This window comes from Manis javanica, chromosome 15, assembly GCF_040802235.1.
Source record: "Manis javanica isolate MJ-LG chromosome 15, MJ_LKY, whole genome shotgun sequence".
NCBI classification, from domain to species: Eukaryota; Metazoa; Chordata; class Mammalia; order Pholidota; family Manidae; genus Manis; species Manis javanica.
The window spans coordinates 32,730,470-32,751,672 of record NC_133170.1 but is presented as its reverse complement, the minus strand read 5'-3'; the positions used below and the strand labels follow the sequence as shown (position 1 = coordinate 32,751,672).

General features: G+C 53.4%; 1 protein-coding gene across 3 annotated transcripts; it reads right to left on the bottom strand.

The window, feature by feature from the left end:
- Positions 1-31: 31 nt before the first annotated feature.
- Positions 32-20,489, bottom strand: IL17RA (interleukin 17 receptor A). Of its 3 annotated transcripts, none has more exons than XM_073222771.1 (12): positions 20,266-20,489; positions 11,594-11,618; positions 10,817-10,963; positions 9,897-10,009; positions 8,546-8,672; positions 6,966-7,013; positions 6,698-6,879; positions 5,971-6,054; positions 5,535-5,619; positions 4,429-4,530; positions 2,199-2,240; positions 32-1,653 (listed from the first exon to the last, which is right to left on the bottom strand). In XM_073222771.1, the coding sequence occupies exons 1-12, from the start codon at positions 20,407-20,409 to the stop codon at positions 131-133; spliced, it is 2,622 nt and encodes an 873-aa protein (XP_073078872.1). In that variant the 5' UTR covers positions 20,410-20,489; the 3' UTR covers positions 32-130. The 3 variants fall into 3 exon arrangements, with proteins under 3 accessions (XP_073078872.1, XP_036870807.1, XP_073078873.1); XM_037014912.2 differs by having other exon boundaries at positions 6,698-6,861; positions 20,266-20,488; XM_073222772.1 differs by lacking the exon at positions 4,429-4,530.
- Between the last annotated feature and the right edge of the window lie 714 nt (positions 20,490-21,203).

Here is a 21,203-nt window from a genome sequence, read left to right as displayed (position 1 = left end):
CAGGGAGAAACATTAAAGGGGATGTCTGAGGTCAAAATCAAGATGCCTCTATTTTTAAAGTATGCATTTCACACCTGAACATATATACGTATGCACCCATGTACACCTTGCAGACACACAGTCCCTTGGCTCAACGCTCTGTGTCCAACAGGTTCCACAAGGCTGGCTTCTCTGACTCCATACTGTCCCAGCCAGAATTCCTCTGAAACTCTTGGAAGAAAAGCTGCCTCTGGAAGCTCCTCAGACTCCGCAGGTCCTCAGGGGAGAGCCATGGGGTCACCTGCCCCAGGTCCTGCTCATCTGTCTCTCCCTCCCGGAGCCCATTGGGGGGCTGTGGGGAGCTCCTGGAGACGTAGCCCTGGTCAGACTGCAGCGACTGCCGCTGCTCCTCCTCGCAGGGCGCGCGCGGGCCTTTGAGGACCACCACGGGGCTCTCCCAGCCCCCCTGGGCCTGGCATCCCAGACTCTGCTGGAGGAGTGAGAACATCAGGCCTCCGAGCTGTTCCCTTATGTCCTCTGGGAGGGGGCTGGGTGGGCCCGCCGGGCTGCCCCGGAGAGGCAGGCCATCTGAGTCTGCGGGGAGGAAGAGCGCACTGCTGTGCATGGGGCCCCAGCCCTCCAGCAGGGGGTGGGCCTCACTGGCCTCCACCACAGCCACCCGGCTGGCAGCGCTCCTAATGGCACAGGGGATGGGCTCCACTGCCCGCGCTGGACAGCCTTCCTCCACTGGGAGCGCCACGGCATGCAGGGCCTGTGCTGTAAGCTCCCCCTGGGGCTGAGGCTGAGGCTCCAGCCTCGCCACGCCTCTCCCTTCCTCACCGATGAGCAGATGTACCGCCAGGCAGCCCGTGGAGGCTGGTTCCCGCACCAGAAGCTTCTGCCTGACGATCCCTCTTCCCAGGGGCAGCGGTGGCTCCTCGAACACCTCTTCGCCCAGGGATGGGAGGTCCTGGTCATCTGCCAAGCAAAGGTTCTCACGTTCAAACCAGTCGGGGCACTGGGTCTGCCACTCGTGGAACCTCTGCACGGCCGCCTTGAGCTGCAAGCCGCCGGTGCTCTGCAGGTAGTTCTCTGCTGCTAGCTCCCCGATACGGTGCATGCGGCCAGGTTCAAACATCTCCAGGTCCTGGATCCGGAAGTAAACCTCCTCGAATCTGTCCATGAGCGGGTACCTGGAAGTGATGTTGAAGAGGTCAGGGATGTCACTGCCACTGCTGACATCACTGAAGTAGCAGACAATGTAGGTGCCAAAGCAAGCTGGTTTCTTGAAGTCGGGCAGGATCATGTTCATGGCTGCCGTGAAAAGGTCTCCGGCCGGCTGCCAGCGGTCACAGCGAAGCTGGATGGAGGGCTCCTCCTGGCCGAGGATGGCCTGCCACTTGGCCTGGGTGCCTCGGGAGCACAGGATGATGATCTTAGAGTTGCTCTCCACCATTTCCTGCTTCTGGCGGCCCACCCAGGTCATGATCCCCACTTCTGAGATGACCTGCTCCTCCAGCAGGTCCAGGGCCACTTCAGTGCCACAGGTGGTGAGCAGGAACTGGGCGAACTTGAGGACCACATCCACGTAGAGGGGGTGGTCGGCAGAATAGACAATCCAGACCTTCCTGGGCTTCAGGGGTGGGGGCGCCAGCCTAGCTGTGGGCAGGACATCTGAGGGTGACAAGGGAGGCCATGCTCGCAGGCGCAGGTGGGTGTCTGCACCGACTCTCATGCCACGGCCCAGGGGCACTGCCCCAGCTGCTCAGCCCAGGGAGGGGTCTGCACAAGGCAGAGCTTGGCTTGCCAGCCTGAGAGGCAACTAAGGCCTTGGAATAAGACAAACATTGCTGTTTTCCCGTTCTGCTGCCTGGAAAACCAGGCCAGGGTCTTCTGGGAAAAAGAATCTCTCTCACATTCCTATCTGGCCTTTAGCCTATAATTTATTTAAAAAAAAAAGAGGGTGCACAGGCCCACTTATGCAGCAGGAATTTCTGTTGCAGGCAGGGCCTCACCTTGTCAGGTGATTTACAGGCCATTAGCCCAGCCTTGCCATTTTCTCACCTGTGCGGGGGTGCTGGAAGGCGGGCCCTTTGAAGGGAGTGCCTCCTGAAGGGGCTCAGGAGTTAGACTGCAGAGGCGACCCGACCTGACCTCCAGAGGGCGCTCCATCGTGCCTTAGAAACAGTGAACCCACCCACCCACCCAGGAACACGAACCTGAGGATCTGATGTCACCATCACATTTCTCATGATGAGACCCTGGAGGGAAAAGAAATCCATCAGGGCGGCTCTCCTGGACGAGTATTAGGGACCAGCGCACAGGGGCATATGATGGCAATGCTGCCCCCAGCCTGGGAAAAAACAGGATGGGCAGTGGGGCACTGGTGCTCAGAGCTCTGGGCCTCTGCAGGGAGGCTGTGCTCGCTCAGGTGTGAGCCCGGGTCTGCCATAACCAGCCGTGAGATCTGGGGGTTACTGATGTCTCTGAAACTCAGCTTCTTCCTCTGCAAAATGACTCTGGGGTGGGGTGTCTTCCATGCATATGCTGGCCAGACTGTACATGTCAAGTGCCTGGCACATCAGGCAGCTGGACCACAAGTATTCTGCAGCACAGATCCAGCTGGAACCCTGGATGGTGACTGTGGCTTCCACCTGGTCCTCGCTCCAGCCCTGGCCGCCCCACCACCACAACTCAGCCACCCGGAGGAGACACTCCACTTCAGGGAGAGCCCCTTCCCCAGAAGAATCCTTGTGGGAGGCACAGCCCTGGAAATCACCCCCACTGGCCGGTTACATTTCCTTCTGGTATTTTTGAGGTGAGGAGGGGAACACAGCTGCTCCCTTAAAGAGGTGGTGAGAGAGATGGGCAGGAGTCAGCCCTTGGGATGCGATGGCCAAGGAGGACATTCAGGGCCTTGCCTCAGTCCCTGCCCTTTGGGCCTTTCCCTAGAACTGCCGAGGCATCCAAGAGGAGTGTGGCCACCTGTGGGGGCCCGGCCTACGGCCGAGGCTGAGCCCCACTCTAGCTGGACAACGCCCTAAAGATGGCGCCTGCTTCCTGCTCACCACCCTTTCCCCTCTTCCCTGTTGGGGATTGGCCCAGCAGACTTCTGTACCCGTGCACAGCTCGTGCTGCCCGCTTAGAGTGGCGCGTGACACCTATCCGCTTAAAGGTCACGCATGATACTGTCCCGGATTGGTTGGGTGACTGAATATAAGGGAGCCCGCCGGGAGGGAGAGGAGCTTCCCGACAACTGCTGTAACCGCCGTGAGAGATTAAACAATAAAGCCTAGAGAAGAATCAAGACCTTGGGCGTGTTGCTTCGGTCCCTGAAGGGTCGCGACAGCCACCCTCCTGCCGGTGCCCTCACCCCATGGGAGCGCTTCGGGAGGAGATGAAGGGAGCTCTGTGGCGGGCACAATGGCTCCCCGGCCCCCAGGGTCCTCTGGAGAGGGCCTCCTTGGGCCTGTCCGGTGTCCTTCCCACCACATGATGATGATTAATGACGACTGACACCTAATCCTGACACGCCTTGGATTATGGAGACAGCCTCCCAGGTCACTGAAGACAGAGCCTAGGGCCATGGGGGGATAGGGCAAGGCTGGGCTCCTAACCCAAAGGCTCATGATCCCTCCTGTGGAGAACCTGGCCAGAGAGGGCTGCAGGGGCAGGGGGAGCTGGCATTTGTTAACACACACCAGAAGCACCACCTTGACTGGATCGCTTAGTCCTCCCTCGTGGTGATGAGAGGGAGGCCTTATTATATATTTTACAGAAGAGAAAACTGAATCTAAGGCTTGTTAGGCAACTTGCCTATGACTGCAAGCCAGGGAGGCAAGCTGGGGTACATGCCGTGGTCTGGGTCCCCCTTTTCTATCCCATGCTGCTGCTCCCCCTGACCTCAGATGTGCAAGTGTGGGGGCTGCAGGATGGGGCTGTTCAGGCTGTTCCTCATGTCCTGGCTGACCGTGTCTGATGCAGGGAAACCCTACCCCTAGCTCCTCCCAACCACGTGATCTGAATAATATGAATTTTAATACAGTAAGTGTAACTGTGGCTAACATACTGAGCAAATACCATGTGCCAGGTACTCTGCTAAGAATTCACATGCATTATTTCATGTAATCCTTACAACTGTTTCCTCATGTGGGTATCATTATAATTTCCATTTTACAAAAGAAGCACCTGAAACTCAGAGGATTAAGTAATTTTCCCAGTTAGTAAATGGTGAGGCTGGTATGTGAGCTCAGGTCAGCCTTACTACAGGCTCTGAGCTCTTGACACCTGAGCTCAGGTGTGGCCTAGGAGGGGCAACATCTATACTGAATCTGAGATTGAAGGGCTGGGGTTAAAAGGTGCCCTGAGCACAGCCTTGCAGACTGGAGTGGGGGAAGGGAGACCAGGGAAGAGAGAAGCTGAGGGGAGGGCCCCGTGCCGCCCCCTTACCAGGCAGCCTCCAGGTCAGGCAGATGGTCAGCAGGATGACGGAACCCACCAGCAGGATGGAGACGCCTGTGATGGACCCATACACCCACAGGGGTATAGAGTCTGCAGCAAGAGGAGAGGGTGAGCCGTGGCCGGGGACGCTTGCCAGGCCATCCGGTCCCCAGCGCCTGCCCAGCCCTGCGCTGGCCCTCCTGCCTGCGCCACAACATGGTGATGATATCCCCCACCCCTGGGCTGGCCTCCTGGGTCAAGCTTGTCTGCCTGGCTCCACATGAGGCTCAGCCAGGGCACCTCATGTGGCCTCTGCAGAATGTCCCCGGGGGCTCCTGAAGGAATGCTTACCTGCAATAGAGACTGCAATGAGAACAGAGGGAAAACAGTATTCTTAATTACTAGCAGTGATTATAAACCCTGTCACTGACAGCCACTGAGGGCCTGCTGGTGACCCTGGCCCTACACTGAGCACTTCAGGTAACGGTTAAAATTAATGAAACCATCTCTGCAAACTGCCTGACTTGTTGGTCTACTAAGATGCCCCACTGCCCACTGTGAGGCTGGGGCTGTGCATTGGTCAGCACGTGGCCCCAGATGCTCTGTGGCAGTCAGCCCAGTGCAGGGACGGAACGGGCCGCCCCTGCTCACAGGCTCAGATCAGAAGCCGGGGCTCTGCTGCGTCCTTGCTGTGTGACCTTGGGCAAGTTATTCAACATCGCTGATCCTCCCTTTCGGGCTGCTGAACCCAGGGGAGGAGCTCTGCCTCACAGTACTGGGCTCTCACAATTTCTGAGGACAAAAGCACATCTGTCAGTGTGTGGTCCACAGCTGTAGTCCTGTGACAATAACACGCCCAATTGCTCCAGTCATGGAAAGCGAGGATCAGAAAGGTCAACTACTTTGTCCAAAGTGGCACAGCTAATGAAAGGCAGTCCAACCCTTAGGAGAAAATTGTTCCAAAGCCTCACACCACAGGCCTGAACTCCTCCAAGTGAATTAAACTCTGGCCCTGCACTGAGTCACCCTTAGGACCAGCCAGGGTTCAGCTTAAACTGTCTACCTTCCTCACTGTCATGTCCAAATATGCTCTAGGACAGCCAGAGGCTTCCTACCTGGAGAGACTGGAATTTCTGGGCAGGGAATAGTCACAGAATGTCTGAGGCAGTCGTTCAGGCAGCTGCTGAAGAAGGGCTGGATCTGTGAGAGCAGAGAAAGCAGGGAGAGGGCCCTGAGGTGCTGGGGAGACCCTGGCCCCCCACTGACACTCTCTTGCCAGCAGAGGCTGTCTGAATGTAATGGGCCCTGGATGGCTACTCTAGGGTCTGCAATGGCTGTTAGGCAGACTGCCCGTCAGTGAGGGCTCAAGGACCCAGGCCCGGGTGAGACTGGGAGCACAAGCTCTGAGAGGGCAGGAAGCCCCAGGTGTGGCAGCACTGGGTCCTCGGACACGGCACGACTCCACAGCTGCCTTTCCTCCCACCTGCCCACTGAGCCAGGCATGACTGCCTGCGTGTGCTCTCCACATCTGTCTGCGCCACATGCACCCACCTGCACCCGGTGAAGGCAGCACCAGTTATAGTTGGACAGGGTGAGCGTGACGTTGGCCCGCTGGTGGAACTCCTCCTGTGTGGGCTGGAGACAGAGAGAGGGTATGTAAGGCTAGTCGGGCTGGAGCATGTCACAGGAAGCTGCCGGGAACAGGGCACCTGATGTCCAGCATGGCCCTTTGAACATCACCGGGGGTGCTCTGCAGGGTTCTGTTTGGGAAACACTGCCCTTCCCTCGGGCAACTGGCTTGCTAACTTGGGAGCACGTCTGGTAACTGGTCTTTCCCTCTCTGCTTTGGCTGCTGAGAGCCAGGGAGGCAAATCTGTGCTCACCCCCTGGCGCGGCGCACCTTTTCTGCATAAGCCACACTGTGGCTTCATCTTACTTCCTAATCTTTACTTCCTTTTGTCTTAACTTCCATATTTTAAAAATCTTTGAATCCTTTTTGGAGTAAGCGCAATTAACAATAGCAAAACAAAAAGAGAACAGAGGAGCCTGTGGGGGAGGGAAGAAGAGAAGGCCTGGAGCAGCCATCAGGGCAGAGACCCACTCGGCTTCTATCAGCTACACAGCTACTGAAGGACAAAAAGAGAGGAAGTGGGGGCAGGGAGCCCAGGCTTGGTGCTGGGGGCTGGGCTCTGGCGGCAGCGCCAGGGCCCACGGAGGGAGACAGGAGGCATACAGCGGGGTCTGGGCTACAACAGGGGGTGAAGGAGGTGGCAGTTACCGCGGGCATGTCCAGCACGTCCCTGAAGCAGCTCTGGTTCCGTGTGTGGGGGAAGCTGTGCAGCAGGATCTGGTACCGGGTGGACGTGTTCCACAGGGCGAAGCTCACCCGCAGCTGGTGGGCCTCTAGGCTCTCCACAGTGATGCTGGGATCCCACAGGCTGCCTGCCCAGGGCGCAGAGGCTTGGAGTGAGCAGAGGGCGTGTGCATGCTGTGTGTGCATGTGCACCCAGTTAAGCTCCCCGGGCAGGGCCCCCAGCCACAGTTACCTGAGTTCACACAGGGCGTGGCCACCTTCATCCTGGGGTCCTCACAGTCTGCCAACCCAAAAAAGTGAAACCGTTGAGCCCCTGCCTTGGGACATTTGCTAGTCAGGCAGACACCAGGAATAACCACCTTTCCCTCTGGGCCCTCAAAGCAGCTCCAAGCCCAAGCTGCAGGCCAGAGGCCTGCAGGATTGGGGCTGACCTGGACGTCTCTGCCCTCCTTTCTCAGGGAACCATCCAGACTCCCGTGTATTCCTCCTGCACTTGTTCCAGGTCCTTCTTCCCCACCCTAGCTTCCTCTCCAGGCTGTCTCTGCTTTTCCTCGGGGGGAGTACTTTGCTTCTCCACGGCAGTCTCTCTCGAACTTTCATGAGCATCATCATCAGTTTCTGACTTAGTTGGTCTGGGTGGGTTCTGAAAATCTGCATTTCTAAAAAGTGCCCAGGTGACTAGAAGACGCTGCTAGTCTGGGGGCCTCCCTGAGGGCCACTGCTCTGGTCTTTTGGAGCCCCCTCCCCCTATTTCCTTGACAGTAACATTCAACTTTAGTTGAAGAAGGCACATGACAGGTATGAATGACCGTGGAGTGACAGGGACTGAGTCAATTTACTTGAGGAACAGGGAGCAGACTGAGGAGATTCACTCAGTCAACACATACTGAGCACCCTGTGTGGGGCAGGGGCTGTATCAGGCACTGGAGATATGGTGGCGAATAAGACAAAGGCCTCACCCTGGTGACTACATTCCAGGACAAGGGAACAATAACAAACAGCCCACCATGTCATAAGTGCACTATGACTATATACTATCAGGGTGTGATGAGGAACATGAAGAGAAATAAAGCAGGGCCAGCAGATCGGGTGTGAGTGTGTGTGTGTATGCATGCAGGGGGCTCCAGGGACGGAGGAGGCTGCCATTGTCCTTAGCAGGCATTTCCTGATCACCTACCATATGCCAGGCAGTTTGTGAGGTTCTCAAGTTTGCATGAAGGGGCACAGAACCAGACCCTGTCCTCAAGGGGCCGGGGTCCAGATGTAGCTGCCTTTGAACAATGAGAAATGTGGGTGGTTGAAGTGCTGTGGCTGAGATTCTGGGGAAGACAGCAAGCTCGGAGGTGCACACACATCGGATGATTTTAGAAGGTAAGCTCGGCAGGACTCACAGACAGATGAACTCGTGGGGAAGGAGGACACGGGGCCATGCACTGGATAGTGTTGGATAAATGCCTAGGATGTGGGGCCAAAAGCCAAAGAGAGGCTGGTGGAAGCTGGGAGCAGGATCCCAACTGTTGCAAGAGTGTCCTGATGCTATCTGGGCAAGAGGCTTCTCCAGGGAGAGGGAAGGACTCCAGCTGACATAAAACTCCCAGGGTCTTGTGCCAATATCCAGTTTGTGCCAACAGAGAATGAGCCTGCCTGCAGGGAGTACAGGCTGCAGCCACACCCTAAGGGCTCCCCGCCCCCAGCACTGGTTTGTTCCTTGGGTCCCACATGCCTGAGCAGGGAGGCTGACATCTGGGCCACCCGCGCAGGTCATCCGGCAGCACCCAGGGGTGCGGGGATGGCCCAGGAGGGTGCTCTTACCAGGCGCAAGGAAGTTCCTGGACTGGTGGTTAGGGTCTCCGTTGGGGACGGGCTTGGGCAGGTGGTGAACCGTCACCTCATACTCCTGGCCAGGCTCCACCACAAAGTAGCTGAAGGTAAAACGCCACTGGAGGGGATGGAGGAAGGGGGGGAGGACAGGTCGCACATGCCCCCCCACCCATCTGGGCCCAAAGAGCCCCACCCACCTCCACCCCCAGAGGACCCCAGGTAAGGCATCTGTGCCTTTGTTCTGTGTGCCCTCTGGTTCTTCCTGCCTTTTAAAACAGCCTAGATCTGGCCTGGGCTATAGACAGCAGAGTCATAGGCAAGGAAATCTGCGTAGAGCTGGAGAGCAGAGCCAGTGCCACCCCCCTGAGGCCCCCTCCAACTCCACAGCGGTGGGAGGGAGCTGGGCCCCCATGCGCTTGGCGCTACTGGAAGAGCCAGCACCCTGAGGCAGTGAAAACTGTTAAATGACGCTTCCTCCTTAGATGGGAAAGCCAGGGGTCTCTAGAGAATGTTCTGGAGCACAAAAGTGCAGAGGGACAGCTCCAGAGATCGCCAGTCACCCTGGGCCCGTGCCTTTTGCTGCAGAGCTAACAGAATGTGTGCAGAGATATTTTCTGGATGGTGCAGATAGACACTGACTTCAACTCCCATCCTTAACTGCCCCAGTGGGAGAGGCTGGGGAGTCCTTCACTTCTAAGTCAGTCTTGGCACCTGGTCCTCACCATCCACCTTGCAGTCAGGTTTGCAGGTCTTAACTAAACACAGGAGAGGGGATCTATCTTTGCTGCTTGTGTTCGCGGCGGTTTTTTTTTGCACATGGCCCCCTTTTGCACATTTAAATTAGCAGCTTTCAAACTGGACCGTACGTCAGACCACCTGGTAGGCTTGTGAAACAGACGGCTGGGCCCCCATCCTCAGTTTCTGATTCAGAAAATTTGGGGTGGGGCCCTAGAATCTGCATTTCTTACAGGTTCCCAGGGCAAATGCTGCTGCTGTCCTGGGGCCACACTTTGAGCAGCACTGCTTCAAAAAGACTAAACGAGAGCCAACATCTTAATCTGGACGCGAGCAGCATAAGAGGGCGGAACGGCTGGGGCCGCAGCAGTTCTCCCAGCGGAGAAGCCGCTCCTCTCTGGAGCCGGGCCCCAGGGCGACCACAGCCACAAGTAAGACTGTGGGGCGAGGGGGCAGGAAGCCGCCTTCCCGTCCACTTTCCTTACAGTGAACGGCTAGAGGCTGGGAAGGCGGCGAGGGGGAGGCACACCCGTGAAGTTCCCAGAGACAGGCTCCGCTCCTCGTGATCATTAGAGGAGCGCGATCCACTGGTGGTCTGGGCTCTTACCCGCTTGTGATGATGCTTCAGTTTGGACAGAAACTTGAACTCCACACACAAGCGCTCATTGGTGTTAAGCTGCAGGACGGATATCTCTGCCCCCTCCAGGTACAGGATGCTGGCTGCAAGTCGGAGGAGGGAGGAGACAAGCATGCTCACCTTGGGACAAACCACTGGGCTGGCGCCTCCTGTCAGTTATGCTGCCTCACTCCGGAAAGACCCTGTGCCCCGCTTACCTAACCCTCTACTTCCTGTTCCTTCCAGTGCTTGGGCGATAAGCCTACTGCCCCGCAGACAGTTACCCCCAGCTGGCCAAGGACAAGTGGTGCTTTACGCTGGGCACGAAGCAAAGACTGCAAGTTTGTGGCTAGGGCGTTGGCACTGTGGTGTGGGTGTCCCCACCCCTGAGGAGGTCACAGCAGTCCGTGGGGGCTGGAGCTTTGCAAAGAGAACTTTCCTGTTACGTGTCTGCAGCTGGCTCTCGCTGACTCCAGTCTTCCCAGTTCTGTAATGCTCTATCCCTGAGGTCTGGAGATGGGGGTGGTTTTAAGAAATGCCAGCCCCTAAATTAAGGGAAGAAGTGGGCTGGCAAATGTGTTACCATTTTCCTCATGAACATTTGGTACTACAGTCAGAGAACTAACTGCTTGACTCTTCATACAACCACTTTTTGGGTAAAGATTTTAGGCTGAAGGAAGTTCTTTCACGAAGGATGGTGTGATGGGAAGATACCATTGTGGGTTAATATCTAAAACACTGTGACAGTATTCACTGCATGAAGTGCTGGAGCCTTTCAGCACTAAACATGGGCCCCCCTGTCTGAGCACAGGACTGGGATCCCAATCCTGAGTCTATGGGCAGTCAGTGCTCCAGTCTGTGGACTCGCTTGAGGGGTGGGATCCCCAGGGCCTGCTGACACGCCCGCTCACCATCCGTCTGCAGTGTCCATTCGATATGGATGACAGGGAACAGGTCTCCAGGCTGGATCTGGGCAAAGTGTAGCTGGACCTGGACGTCTTTTGGAGATGAGGGGGTGAGGTTCCGAGGGTGGATCCAGCTGTCATGCAGGCAGGTGCCTGGGGGCAAAGCAGACATCAGACACTCACCTGCTCTGCAAGAAGCTGAAGCAAGAGGCAGAGGCACCCAAGCAAGTAGGCCCCAATGACTGGCTAAGACTGGGGTCTGCAGATGCTGGGCTGGGCTCTCAGCTTCACTGACCTGCCCCCCTTGCCAATGCCTGTCTGGGATGGCTGCAAAGCTCTGAAGTCTACAGGGCGCTCAAGGAGTGAAGACAGCACACACCCTGGTTCTGAGATGCAGTGACTGGGAATGGGGGCACAGGATGGGTGGGATGGTGACGAGAGTTCGCTTTATTTCTGTATGCCAGGGCTCCCAATTAGCACAGACACGTGCGTTATGTGCCTCCTCCTCCTTAAATTAAAACACAAAACAAAATCAACACCACAGAGGTCTCTCACTTTACTGTGACAAGCTCTGGCAAATCAAATGGTGCTGTAGGTAGATTGGGGCAGCACCCAGGGACTGTGTTCAAAGCCCACATGATGGAAGTGCAGGTGCCCTTCCAGTATTCCCAAGGGGGCCTCCTGGGTTGGGTGGGAAACTCATGCCTCATGGGTGTCTAGGGGCAGTGCTATGGTCAGCCCTGTACTAGCAAAGCTACGGCAAGAAGAAAACTGGTGACTTACTATTCTCCACTGTGCAGTTCAGCCCCTGTGGGAAAAAAGCAGCAGTAATTACAGCCCTGCGAGAACTTTAATTCACAGCCAGGCAGGTGCCTCCTGGTTCATTCATTCGAAGAATGAAATGCACACAGAGCCCAGGGCTGCTCTCGGGAGGTAGCCCACATTCTCCTCACACCTTCCCCATGGCCCAGCTGTGGGAGACAGAATGGGAAGGGGGGATGGCGGGTGGCAAAATGGACCTGGCATTTTCTGAGTAACTATTACAAGCTGGGAACTTTCCAAGTGGGTGCCACACTGAAAGGGCCTTTGAATCTCGAGGCCTCCAATCTCCCATCTGGATAACAGGGCTTTAAGAAGGGGGATGAAGATGACTGTCCCTGAAACAGGATCAATTAGGAGACTTCCTGTATGCCCACACACTCCCCAGGAAGAGGGCCCACCACCTTTGTGCTGGGTGATTTACATACATTAGATCACCAATCCTCATGCACAGGTATAATAAAATATTATCCTTAGCCCCTTTTTACAGAAGCACAAATATTACACTATATTGCCTCCCACTTTGGCAATCTGTGTAACCCAGAGAAGACCTGGATGGCCAAATTTAGAAGCCCAATTACAGATATTAGGGAAATGTACTGCTGGGCTTAAGCATGGCCAGCTGGCTCTACTTTGGAAAACAGGTGCACACATACCCCTGGAGCTGAGTCATCTCACCACCACTTACCAGCTAAGTGACTTTAGGCAAGATATCTAATGTTGCCAAGCCTCCATTTCCTCAACTGAAAAATCAGAATAACCACAGCACCAACCTCACAGCATTGTTGTGAGTTAGATGATATGACATAAAGGTCTCATGGCAGGGCCTGGGCTGTGGTGATGGCACTGTGGGGTGGGGAGCCTTTCGCTGTTCACTCCCAATGTGTCTGTGTTACAAACAATTTCAAACAGGAATGTACTGGTGTAGAATACAACCAAATATAATGAATAATACTCCTCATGTAATTGTAGATTAATGATACCAAAAAAAAATAAAATTCAAAGCAAAAAAAAAATAAATGAATAATACAGTTCTCTGGCACTGTTAAACAAGCACCTTACTAGAAGCCACAAGAACTATTCTGAGGACTTTGCTGGCTGCAGGGCCTGGAGCCATCCCTTGCCTACTACAGTGGCTGGCACATAATGCTGCTCTTCCTTTATTGACTCCCCTTTAGAGCTCCATATTCAGCAAGTGCTCAACAAATGGAAGCTAATGTACAGGAGGACCTCACACATTCAGATCCAGTAGTGGGGCAAGGTAAGAACAGGCTCAGGGGTTTCCCTTTATATTCACTGGCAAAATGGGGCAAACATGTCCTGTAGGCAGGAGTCAGGTGAAGCGGCCCAGAAGCATGACTTCTAGGACAGTTGAGAGATTTGGTGAATGTGTATAAGCAGGGTACTGGGGCCGGCACCTGCCTTTTCTTAAGGGGGAGCAGAGCGGTCCACCCCACAGGCCTGGCTTATTCATGAAGTGGGTGCAGGGCCACCATCCTTGAGCGCACTCCAGGGGCGATTCTAAGTGTTTTCCCAGCCCTACCTTTTGGGGGCAGCAGTGCATGGACCCTGGGGGTCTAGACTTTTGCTGCATCCTGTCCTGCTCCAGGTGATGATGCTCATCTACTGGCCCCAGGGCTGTTACAGCCCCACTAGGTGCTCCTGCTGCGCAGCGTTCAGCAGCAAATCCGTCCATCTCTGCTCACTCGGACAAGTATCACTCTTTCCTGAACTGTGAGATTAACTCCCACGAATGCCCTCATCTCTCTTCCCACTTGAAACCTGGAGCATTGAGGACGAGAAACTGGCTCTTTCACCTTTAGATGGGAGCTCCTCTGAAAAGGAAAACAGATACCCACTTTGGGTAACTCCCTGTTATCCAAGGGATACTCAAAATGCACCGCAAGATAATGTGCGGGGTGAAAGGCTCTAGTCTTCATGCAGACCAAGAGGGAGTTGGGCAGGTTGGATGTAGTCAGCTGATCAATGTGCCACTGTGGGTTCCTCCCCTAATTCCTGTGATTGACAGAACAGCCTGCCACGTCACCATTTATATTTGTTTTGGTCTTGCTTTTCGTACACAGTATTTTTCTTCTATTACTATTTTGCTTATAGCTTTTACTAAAACGGTGTCTGAAACTTACCAAACACCTCTCCAGCATTTACTCACATAACTTTGTAGCTCTGTACTTTAATTTATTGATATAATGAATTATGTGCATAGATTTTCTGGTAATGGGCCAGCTTTGCACCACTTGGTTATGGTATCTTACCCCAGCATATGCTGCTAGATTAAATGTGCTGATATTTTATATAGAATTATTTGCATCTATATTCATAAGGGAGATTGGTCCACAGTTTGTTCTTTTTGTATACAATTTATTAAGTTATAGAATTAAGCTTATGATGGCTTTAAAAAATGGGCAGTTTTCCCTCTCTTTCTATATGCTATTGAATTCCTATCAATAGGGAGTGGCTGAATAATGTGAGATCCAGTTTATAGCTCAGTGTCCGTCAAAATAAAAATTATTAAATAGCTTGATACCTACTAGGGAATATTTTGTGAATATTAAAGAGAATTAGTTACATAGATATCTACTGGTCTGAACTGATGACCAAGACATGTTGCTGAGTGAGAAAAAAAAGGTTATAAAGAACTTTTTATCATATGATCCAACTTTCTATGGAAAGAAGTAATGAAAAAATATTCCCTATGTATCTGTGTATGTTTGAATATAATTATATGAGCAGATATATACCAAGCTGTTAACATACTGGTTACTGGGGTAAAGGGATGGAAGCAGAGGAGATGGAGAGAGAGAAGATAAGGCAAAAAAGACCAAAATAAAACAGAAAAATACACATGTAAGTGAAACATAGAATAAAAAATTCCATTAGATGTCATGGCCTGTATATGTGCTACTTCTCTCCATCCCCAAACCATATGATAGTTATAGAAAAGAGAAAATGTTTTATGAATCTTTAAGAACAAATAGGAGACATCAGTAGACAAGAGATGTGAACAAATTTTGGAAAGTCATACTGGAAGGAGGGGTGGGCAACTGGCCGAAGCTGAGTGGAGGACTGAAATCCTTGATGCAGACCAGAAGGAAGCCAAGGACTCCTCGGGACCCTTTAAAAGTCGGGTCCGAAAGGTATCAGGTACATTGGGAGGTAGTATAAAGCACAGGAGCTGGAGGGGGATTAGGTGAAGGTCTATATGGAATGTTGGGACCTTAGCCTCTTTCTCTGTGGGGACCTCAGAATGCAGCAGCCAAGCCCAGAGAAAAGACCTCCAGATTTCAACATTTGAGAGTCACCTGATTGACAGGCCATGTTCACTGCTAGCCTGACTCCCTAAAGTAAAGTCCAGTGATCAATATTACATAGAGCATTCCATCAGATTTTTAGGACCTCATTCTTAGAATATGCTTAGACAGCCAAGGAGTACCAGATATTTGAGAGGGTTTCCTGTATGAAAAATAGATCGAAACAAATTTTTAAAAAATGCTCTTGGAAGAAATAATCCAATTCTGGGAACAGAATAAAATTAAAACAAATAAAATTATACTGTTTCAAAGAGATAAGAGTGGACACTGCATCCACATGACAAGGACAGAATATTGTGGGAAAATAAGCAAGCAGAGAATAAAAATAAACCTTGAAAATAAGAAAAATTCATAGAAGGGTTGGGCTATAAAATTCAGCCACTTTCTCTGAAAGCAGAACAATACTAAAATAAATGAGAGGAAATATATGAATATTTTGAGAATCAATTCAGGAAACACAGGAATGAGTAACTGGATTTACAGAAGAAGGTTACACAGAAAATAGAGGCAAAGAAATTAAAAAGAAAAGGTTCTAGAATTGAAAGCATGTACTTCCAAATAAAAAAGGTCCACTGAAGGGCCTTCACAGCAAATGAGAAAAAGACCCAGACCAAGGTCCAACATCGTGAAATTTTTAAATACCAGGAATAAAAAGAAGATCCTAAATGTTTTCAGATGGTAAAAAAATAGGTGTCCCATGAAGAGAAAGGGCTCAGAATGGCACTGGCTTTCTTAGTATCTGTACTGTTTGCCAGACGGCAACAAAGCAATGCCTTCAAAACGCTGAGATTTCTCTTTACAAGAAATTTTTATACCCAACCAAATTACCAAAAAGTGTGAGCGAGAATATTTTCAGACATGTAAAGACTTAAGAAAAAGAAAAAGCCATACATGCACATCTGTCATACCCTCATACCTTAGGAAATTGCAGGAGGATATGCTCCAGTGAAATGAGGGAGCCAACCTGTTAGAAGGCAGACACAGGGCCCAAGATACGGGAGCTGAAAACGGGGCAGGTGATCTAGTATGACACAGCCTAGGGAGTAATCAGTCTAGGTTGGAGCTGGAGAACACAGGGCTTCAGAAGGGAGTTCTCTGCAGGAAGTGGGGATGAAATTGATGGAATATCTGATGTTTGGGGAAAAAACATATGATAAATCTGATAGTAAAAACTAAGACTAGATACATGAAAAATCATCAGAGTGAATAATTAAAGCAATTATCTCCAAGAGGGAAAATAAATTATACCAGAAAAGAAATATAATCAAAGTATACATACTTGCCCCAGTAGTGAAGATTACTTGTTGCATTATAACCACTGACTACCAAGTTAACTAAAATTGGGACATACCATAACTATAATGGGAAGATTGGGAGGAGAAGCAGAGGGAGGAGTTTAGTGTAAGTAATTTAAATATTATAAGTCAATAAGTAATATCTAAATTTGACAAATCAAGAATAACACTATAAGTACATTAAAAAATATGGAGGCAAATGCCAGCAGAAATAACTAAGTGTTAAATGACTGTCCTTGGAGAACAGTTTTAGGGAGTGGAGGGGGTAGGGCAGGGGCCTATTAATTTTGTTTAGAATATCTTAGTACCATTTTAAAGGGTCATTATATACTACCTTGATAAAAATTAACTGAAAGAATTTTATCTATGATGTTAGTCCAAATGAATGAAAAGACTGAAAACTGAGATGAACAAATGAAAATACTGATTTGTTTAAGGGAAGGAAGAGTGGACATTTTATTCTTATAATTTTAATTTCTATGTAGAATGTACATTAACATGTTTTTAATAATGTAATATGCATTCAAGATCTTCTTTGGATACTAAGATCTTGCTTCATTTTCCTCCAACAAATCATCCCTAATTTATTTCAAATGCTTACTTTTTAAAACCAGTAGGATCAGAGTATTATTTACGAGAATTATGTTGGGCCTCCTGCAGAAACCCAAGAGGGAGAATGTGGCTGCTGCAGCTGGTGGCAGCTAGTATTTCCTGGGCAGTCCTTTCATGCTAAGCACGTTGTGCACCTAGCATTTAATCTCACAGCAGTTCCATGAGGTAAGCACCATTATCCTAGCTTTACTGATGAAAAAGCTTAGGCACGGGAAGGTCTGCTAGTGGCCCAGGTCACACAGAGCGGAAACACATGCAGTTCTGCTCCAGAACCCATGTTCTTCATCCTCCTCTCTAAATAAGAAAGGATGCCTGCACCAGGTCAACATGCTTTGACCACATGGTGAAGACTGGAAGGGAGAAATAAAAGACCTTGTTTATCTCTGTGCAGTCAGTGAGTATTACCAGGTGCCTGGTTAGGAAAAGGGGGCTCTGAAGCCACACACACCACCTTGCTTTCTCCACTCAGAGATCACTAGCTGTGCAACCTCAGGCTACTCGCCTGGCCTTTCTAAAACAGGTGACCCCTGCTGGTCTGGTAGGTGTCGTAAGTGCTGAATGAAGGTATACATGTTAACACCCAGAACAGCACCTGGCACAAAGCCACAGGTGAACATTAGTGCTCTTGCACCTTCAGCACTGATTTGTCCAGGGCTTTTGCATGTCTACCATGATTCACTCTCCCTGTAACCCTGGAAGGTGAGGCTCATCTCCTTCTATAGATGAGAACACTGGCTCCCAGCAGCGGAGTGACCTAGCCAGGGCTAACCCAGCGTCCAGGTCCCCTGACTCGGTGCAGTGTCCTCTCCCCTGCAGTACATCACCGCAGTGCAGTGTCCTCTCCCCTGCAGTACATCACCGCATGCTTCTGGTATTCCAGGCCGAGACAGAGTGAGCCATGGGCAGTCAGGGCGCAGGGCTGGTATGACGGCCGACTTTGCTGGTTCTCCCTCCTACCCAAATGCCTACGCTATGCAAGAGTGTTCCCAGAACACAACTTCTTCACCCTCTGCAAGAGTGGCATGCTGAAAGCTCTGGCAACCAGAAGATAAGAGTTAAGTCAAACAGTCATTTTACCACAAGTCAAAACCGCAAGTGCTCAGGAAAAAGGAGAATTTCTAACACAACACACATTCTGTCTATAAAGTCAGCACTCACGCCGAACAAGTGACTGCCTTTCCCTGTGGGCTTTCATCTGGGCTGGCGGTCCTGGGAAAGCTGTGAGAAAGGCCAGACGGGGAAAGGGCCACCCAAAGACTGCCCAGGGAAATGCAACTACTTGTGGGTTCCCCAGGGTCGATTTCTGTGGGCAAAGCAACAGAGGCACCTGGGCTTTGAGGTCCTAAATCCAGGCAGCCAGAAACCTCCGTTTACCACAGAAACCTCTCCGTTTACCACTGCTTTAAGCAGAGCTGACCATTCGCTGGTTCACTCCCTTACTCATGCCTTTGTTCTTTTATCCACAGATGTTTATCAGCCCACATCACATGCTGGCAGCTCTGCACAGGGAACAGAGCAGCCATACGGAAGGCTCCTCTCTTTCTTAGGAGAGTCACTGAGAGTTAAATCCAGCCGGGCTTTGGGCAGACATTCATATTCTAGAAAGTGCTATGGGCCCATTTAAAGGCGGCATACCCAGCCCTTTCTTTGCCGAGAAGAGGAAGCCACTCGCTGGCAGCGTAAACCGCCCAAGCTTGAAAACACTAAGTGGTGGAGGCAGGATGCAAATCCAGGTCCTCTGAGGCCAAATTTGGGGTTTTGCCTCCCCTCACTGTAGGTGCTGCATCCACTAGAAACACCAGTGGAAGAAGAAATCTGGAGTGTAGTTTCTTCCTTTAAAGGGTCCAGTCAGTGAAGGAAGGCTGTTTGTCCAGAGACGACCTGCGAGCCAGGTGTATGCAGAGGAGGAAAGGCGTGGGAGAGCACAAACGTGGCCGGCCCGCTTGTCCTCTGCCCTCTCCGAATCCTCTCCGGAGTGCCCCTGCTGAGTCTTGCAGTAGCTTCCCATTGAGCAATTACAGACAATGGTGTTCAGCTCAGCTCCCCTCCCTGCTACAATAAGCCCCTGCCTCCCCTCCAGGCTGCCTCTCTCTGCACTGCAGACTCCTCTCAGCCACACATCTTATCCCGCCCACCCAAGGGCCTTGGCTCAGCCTCTTTCCGTCGCAAGGAACAGCTTGCCAACCTCTGCCCTGGAGGATCCCACCACCCTACAGCGCCGTCCAAATGTCTTTTCTGCCCGGAAGGGCACCCCAGCTGGAAGTAATTTTTCTTTTCCCTGGAATTCTGTACACCTACTGGTTGCACTAAAACCACTTGCAAACTGCCAGTCACCACCTTCAAGCCTTTTCACCTCCTAGATGACTTAGGTCCCTGGACGTGAGAGTCCCAGGCGTGTTTCTTTACAGTTTCAGTTCGGAACAACGGGTAGAATTTTGCATTTTGCAAGCATCTGGTAAATGGCCATCAAAAGATAAACGCCAAAGCCTCTACAGGGGAATACCTCCATAACAAGTCTGCAGGAATGATCTGCAGAGCGTGTCCCCTGCTTTGCCCAATAGCGGGGGGTCACAAGGACATTTCCCAACATCTCACATTAAAAAAAAAACTATGCTAAACAGTCACCCTCCATCTTCTTTTAGGAAATCCTCTATGAAATTAGATAAGGAGAAATATCTCTGGTGGTTTCACATCCTCTGACTCAGATACTGAGCGCTGCCCCCTCGGGTCAGCGCGGTCGGAGGGGCTGGGGTAGGGGGGAGCGCAGAGAAGACGGAGGGGCCGCCGGGTGCGCTGCGGGGGTGCGCACCGCGTACAGCCGCTTTCCTGCCCCACACGGCCGGCGCCCGCGGGTGGGCGTCCGGCGGGCACGGCGGGGTAGTCCACTCACCGCGGCTTCCGCGACCCGGCGCGGTGGGGCGGGGAGCCCCCGCCGCCCAACCCGCAGGCTGCGCCTCTCTGCGGGCGTCGCCGCGACCCCGGGCGCCGGCCGCCACCGTCCCGGAAAGGCCCGGGGCCACCCCCTCGCTCGGGCCCCCAGCCCCGCAGGCCGCTGGGGAGCGACGGGGACCCCTCCGAGGGAGGGTCCGGGCCCGGGTGGCCGCCGCCCCGCGCGGCCTCCCGAAGGCGCCCCCACCGCCCGGGCTCCCAGCCCGCCGGCTTCCCGCCGGCCCCCGCCTAGGTCGCCTTCCCCAGGTTGTGCGGCCTCGCGGAGGCGTCACGCCGGCTCCCGCCCAGGACTCGGCTCGGCTTGTGCAACCGGCACCGCAAACCCCTTGCCCCGGCCACACCGCGCCTCCCACCTCGCCCGCGACCCCCAGGGCGTCCGCTGCGGCGCCCGTGCCTCGGGCCCCCCGCGCTTCCCGCCCGTCAGCGCGGCCGCAGACCGTCGGGGCCTCACCTGCTGCGAGCAGACGTGCGCCGGGTGTTCCAGGAGCCGCGGGGAGGCGCTCCCCGGGGCCAGGCGGCTCAGCAGCCAGAGCAGGAGGAGCGGCCCCGGCGGAGGCCCCGCGGGCGCGGGCGGCGGGCGGCGCGCAGCCCCCATGGCCCGACGCTGGGCGCGGCGAGGGCGCTCCCGACGGCGGAGCAGAGGCGCTTCGGCCTCCGCGCTGCTTCCGGCTTCCGCGGCGGGGCGGGGCGGACTCTGGGCCCGGCCTGCCAGCGCCTCCCCGCCCCGCGGCCCCCCGCCCGGCCCCCGGCCTGCCCGTTCCGGCCGCGCTGTTCTGGGTCGCCAGACGCCCCAGGTCGAGGCCGGGAGGCCCGTGTTCCTGACGCCGTTCCCCGCCCGCCTGCGTGTTCTGCCTTCTTCGGCATTCCTTTCTCTTTCTCGGGCTCGGGCAGCTCGCGCCCTGCCGCCTTTCTCCGTCGGGCTCGGGGAGGGCTGGGAGCGCGAGGCCCCCACGCGTCTCGCGGGGCCCCTGGGGCTGCCTTCCGGGCGACCCGGCGCGCCAGCCGGACCCCAGCAAGCCCAGCGCGGCCCGTGTCCCCGGCAGGGCTGTCGCCACTCCTGCGGCTGATTAGCTCGCGCTCTGGCGCCCATCCTCTCGGTCTGCCTGCCGACCGCCGGCCTGTCCTGCCCTTTGTGGTCCCCCCACGATCCTTCCACCGCAGCACGTCCCCCCTCCTGGGCGCCCAACCAGGGTGCTTGGATCCTCCTGAGGTAGGGCAGGGACACGGGATGAGCATCATGATTAATTTTTCCTGCCTGAGGTGAAAAATGCTGAGATATAAACGTTATAGTAAGAACACGAGGGGCTCCATCTGAAGGCTAAGTTTTTGGTTTAAAAACTAGGGAGTTGCGAAGTAAGATTCCTAACATGTTTTATGGTAATTAGCCAA

What these genes read in the sequence shown, in the direction of transcription:
- IL17RA (XM_073222771.1), bottom strand. Translation starts at nt 20,409, where the DNA reads ATGGGGGCTGCGCGCCGCCCGCCGCCCGCGCCCGCGGGGCCTCCGCCG. An exon ending in CGCACGTCTGCTCGCAGCAG is followed by an intron (nt 11,619 to 20,265) that starts GTGAGGCCCCGA and finishes TTTTTCCCACAG; the next exon opens with GGGCTGAACTGCACAGTGGA. An exon ending in TGGTGACATCAGATCCTCAG is followed by an intron (nt 1,654 to 2,198) that starts GTTCGTGTTCCT and finishes TGTCACCCTCAG; the next exon opens with ATGTCCTGCCCACAGCTAGG.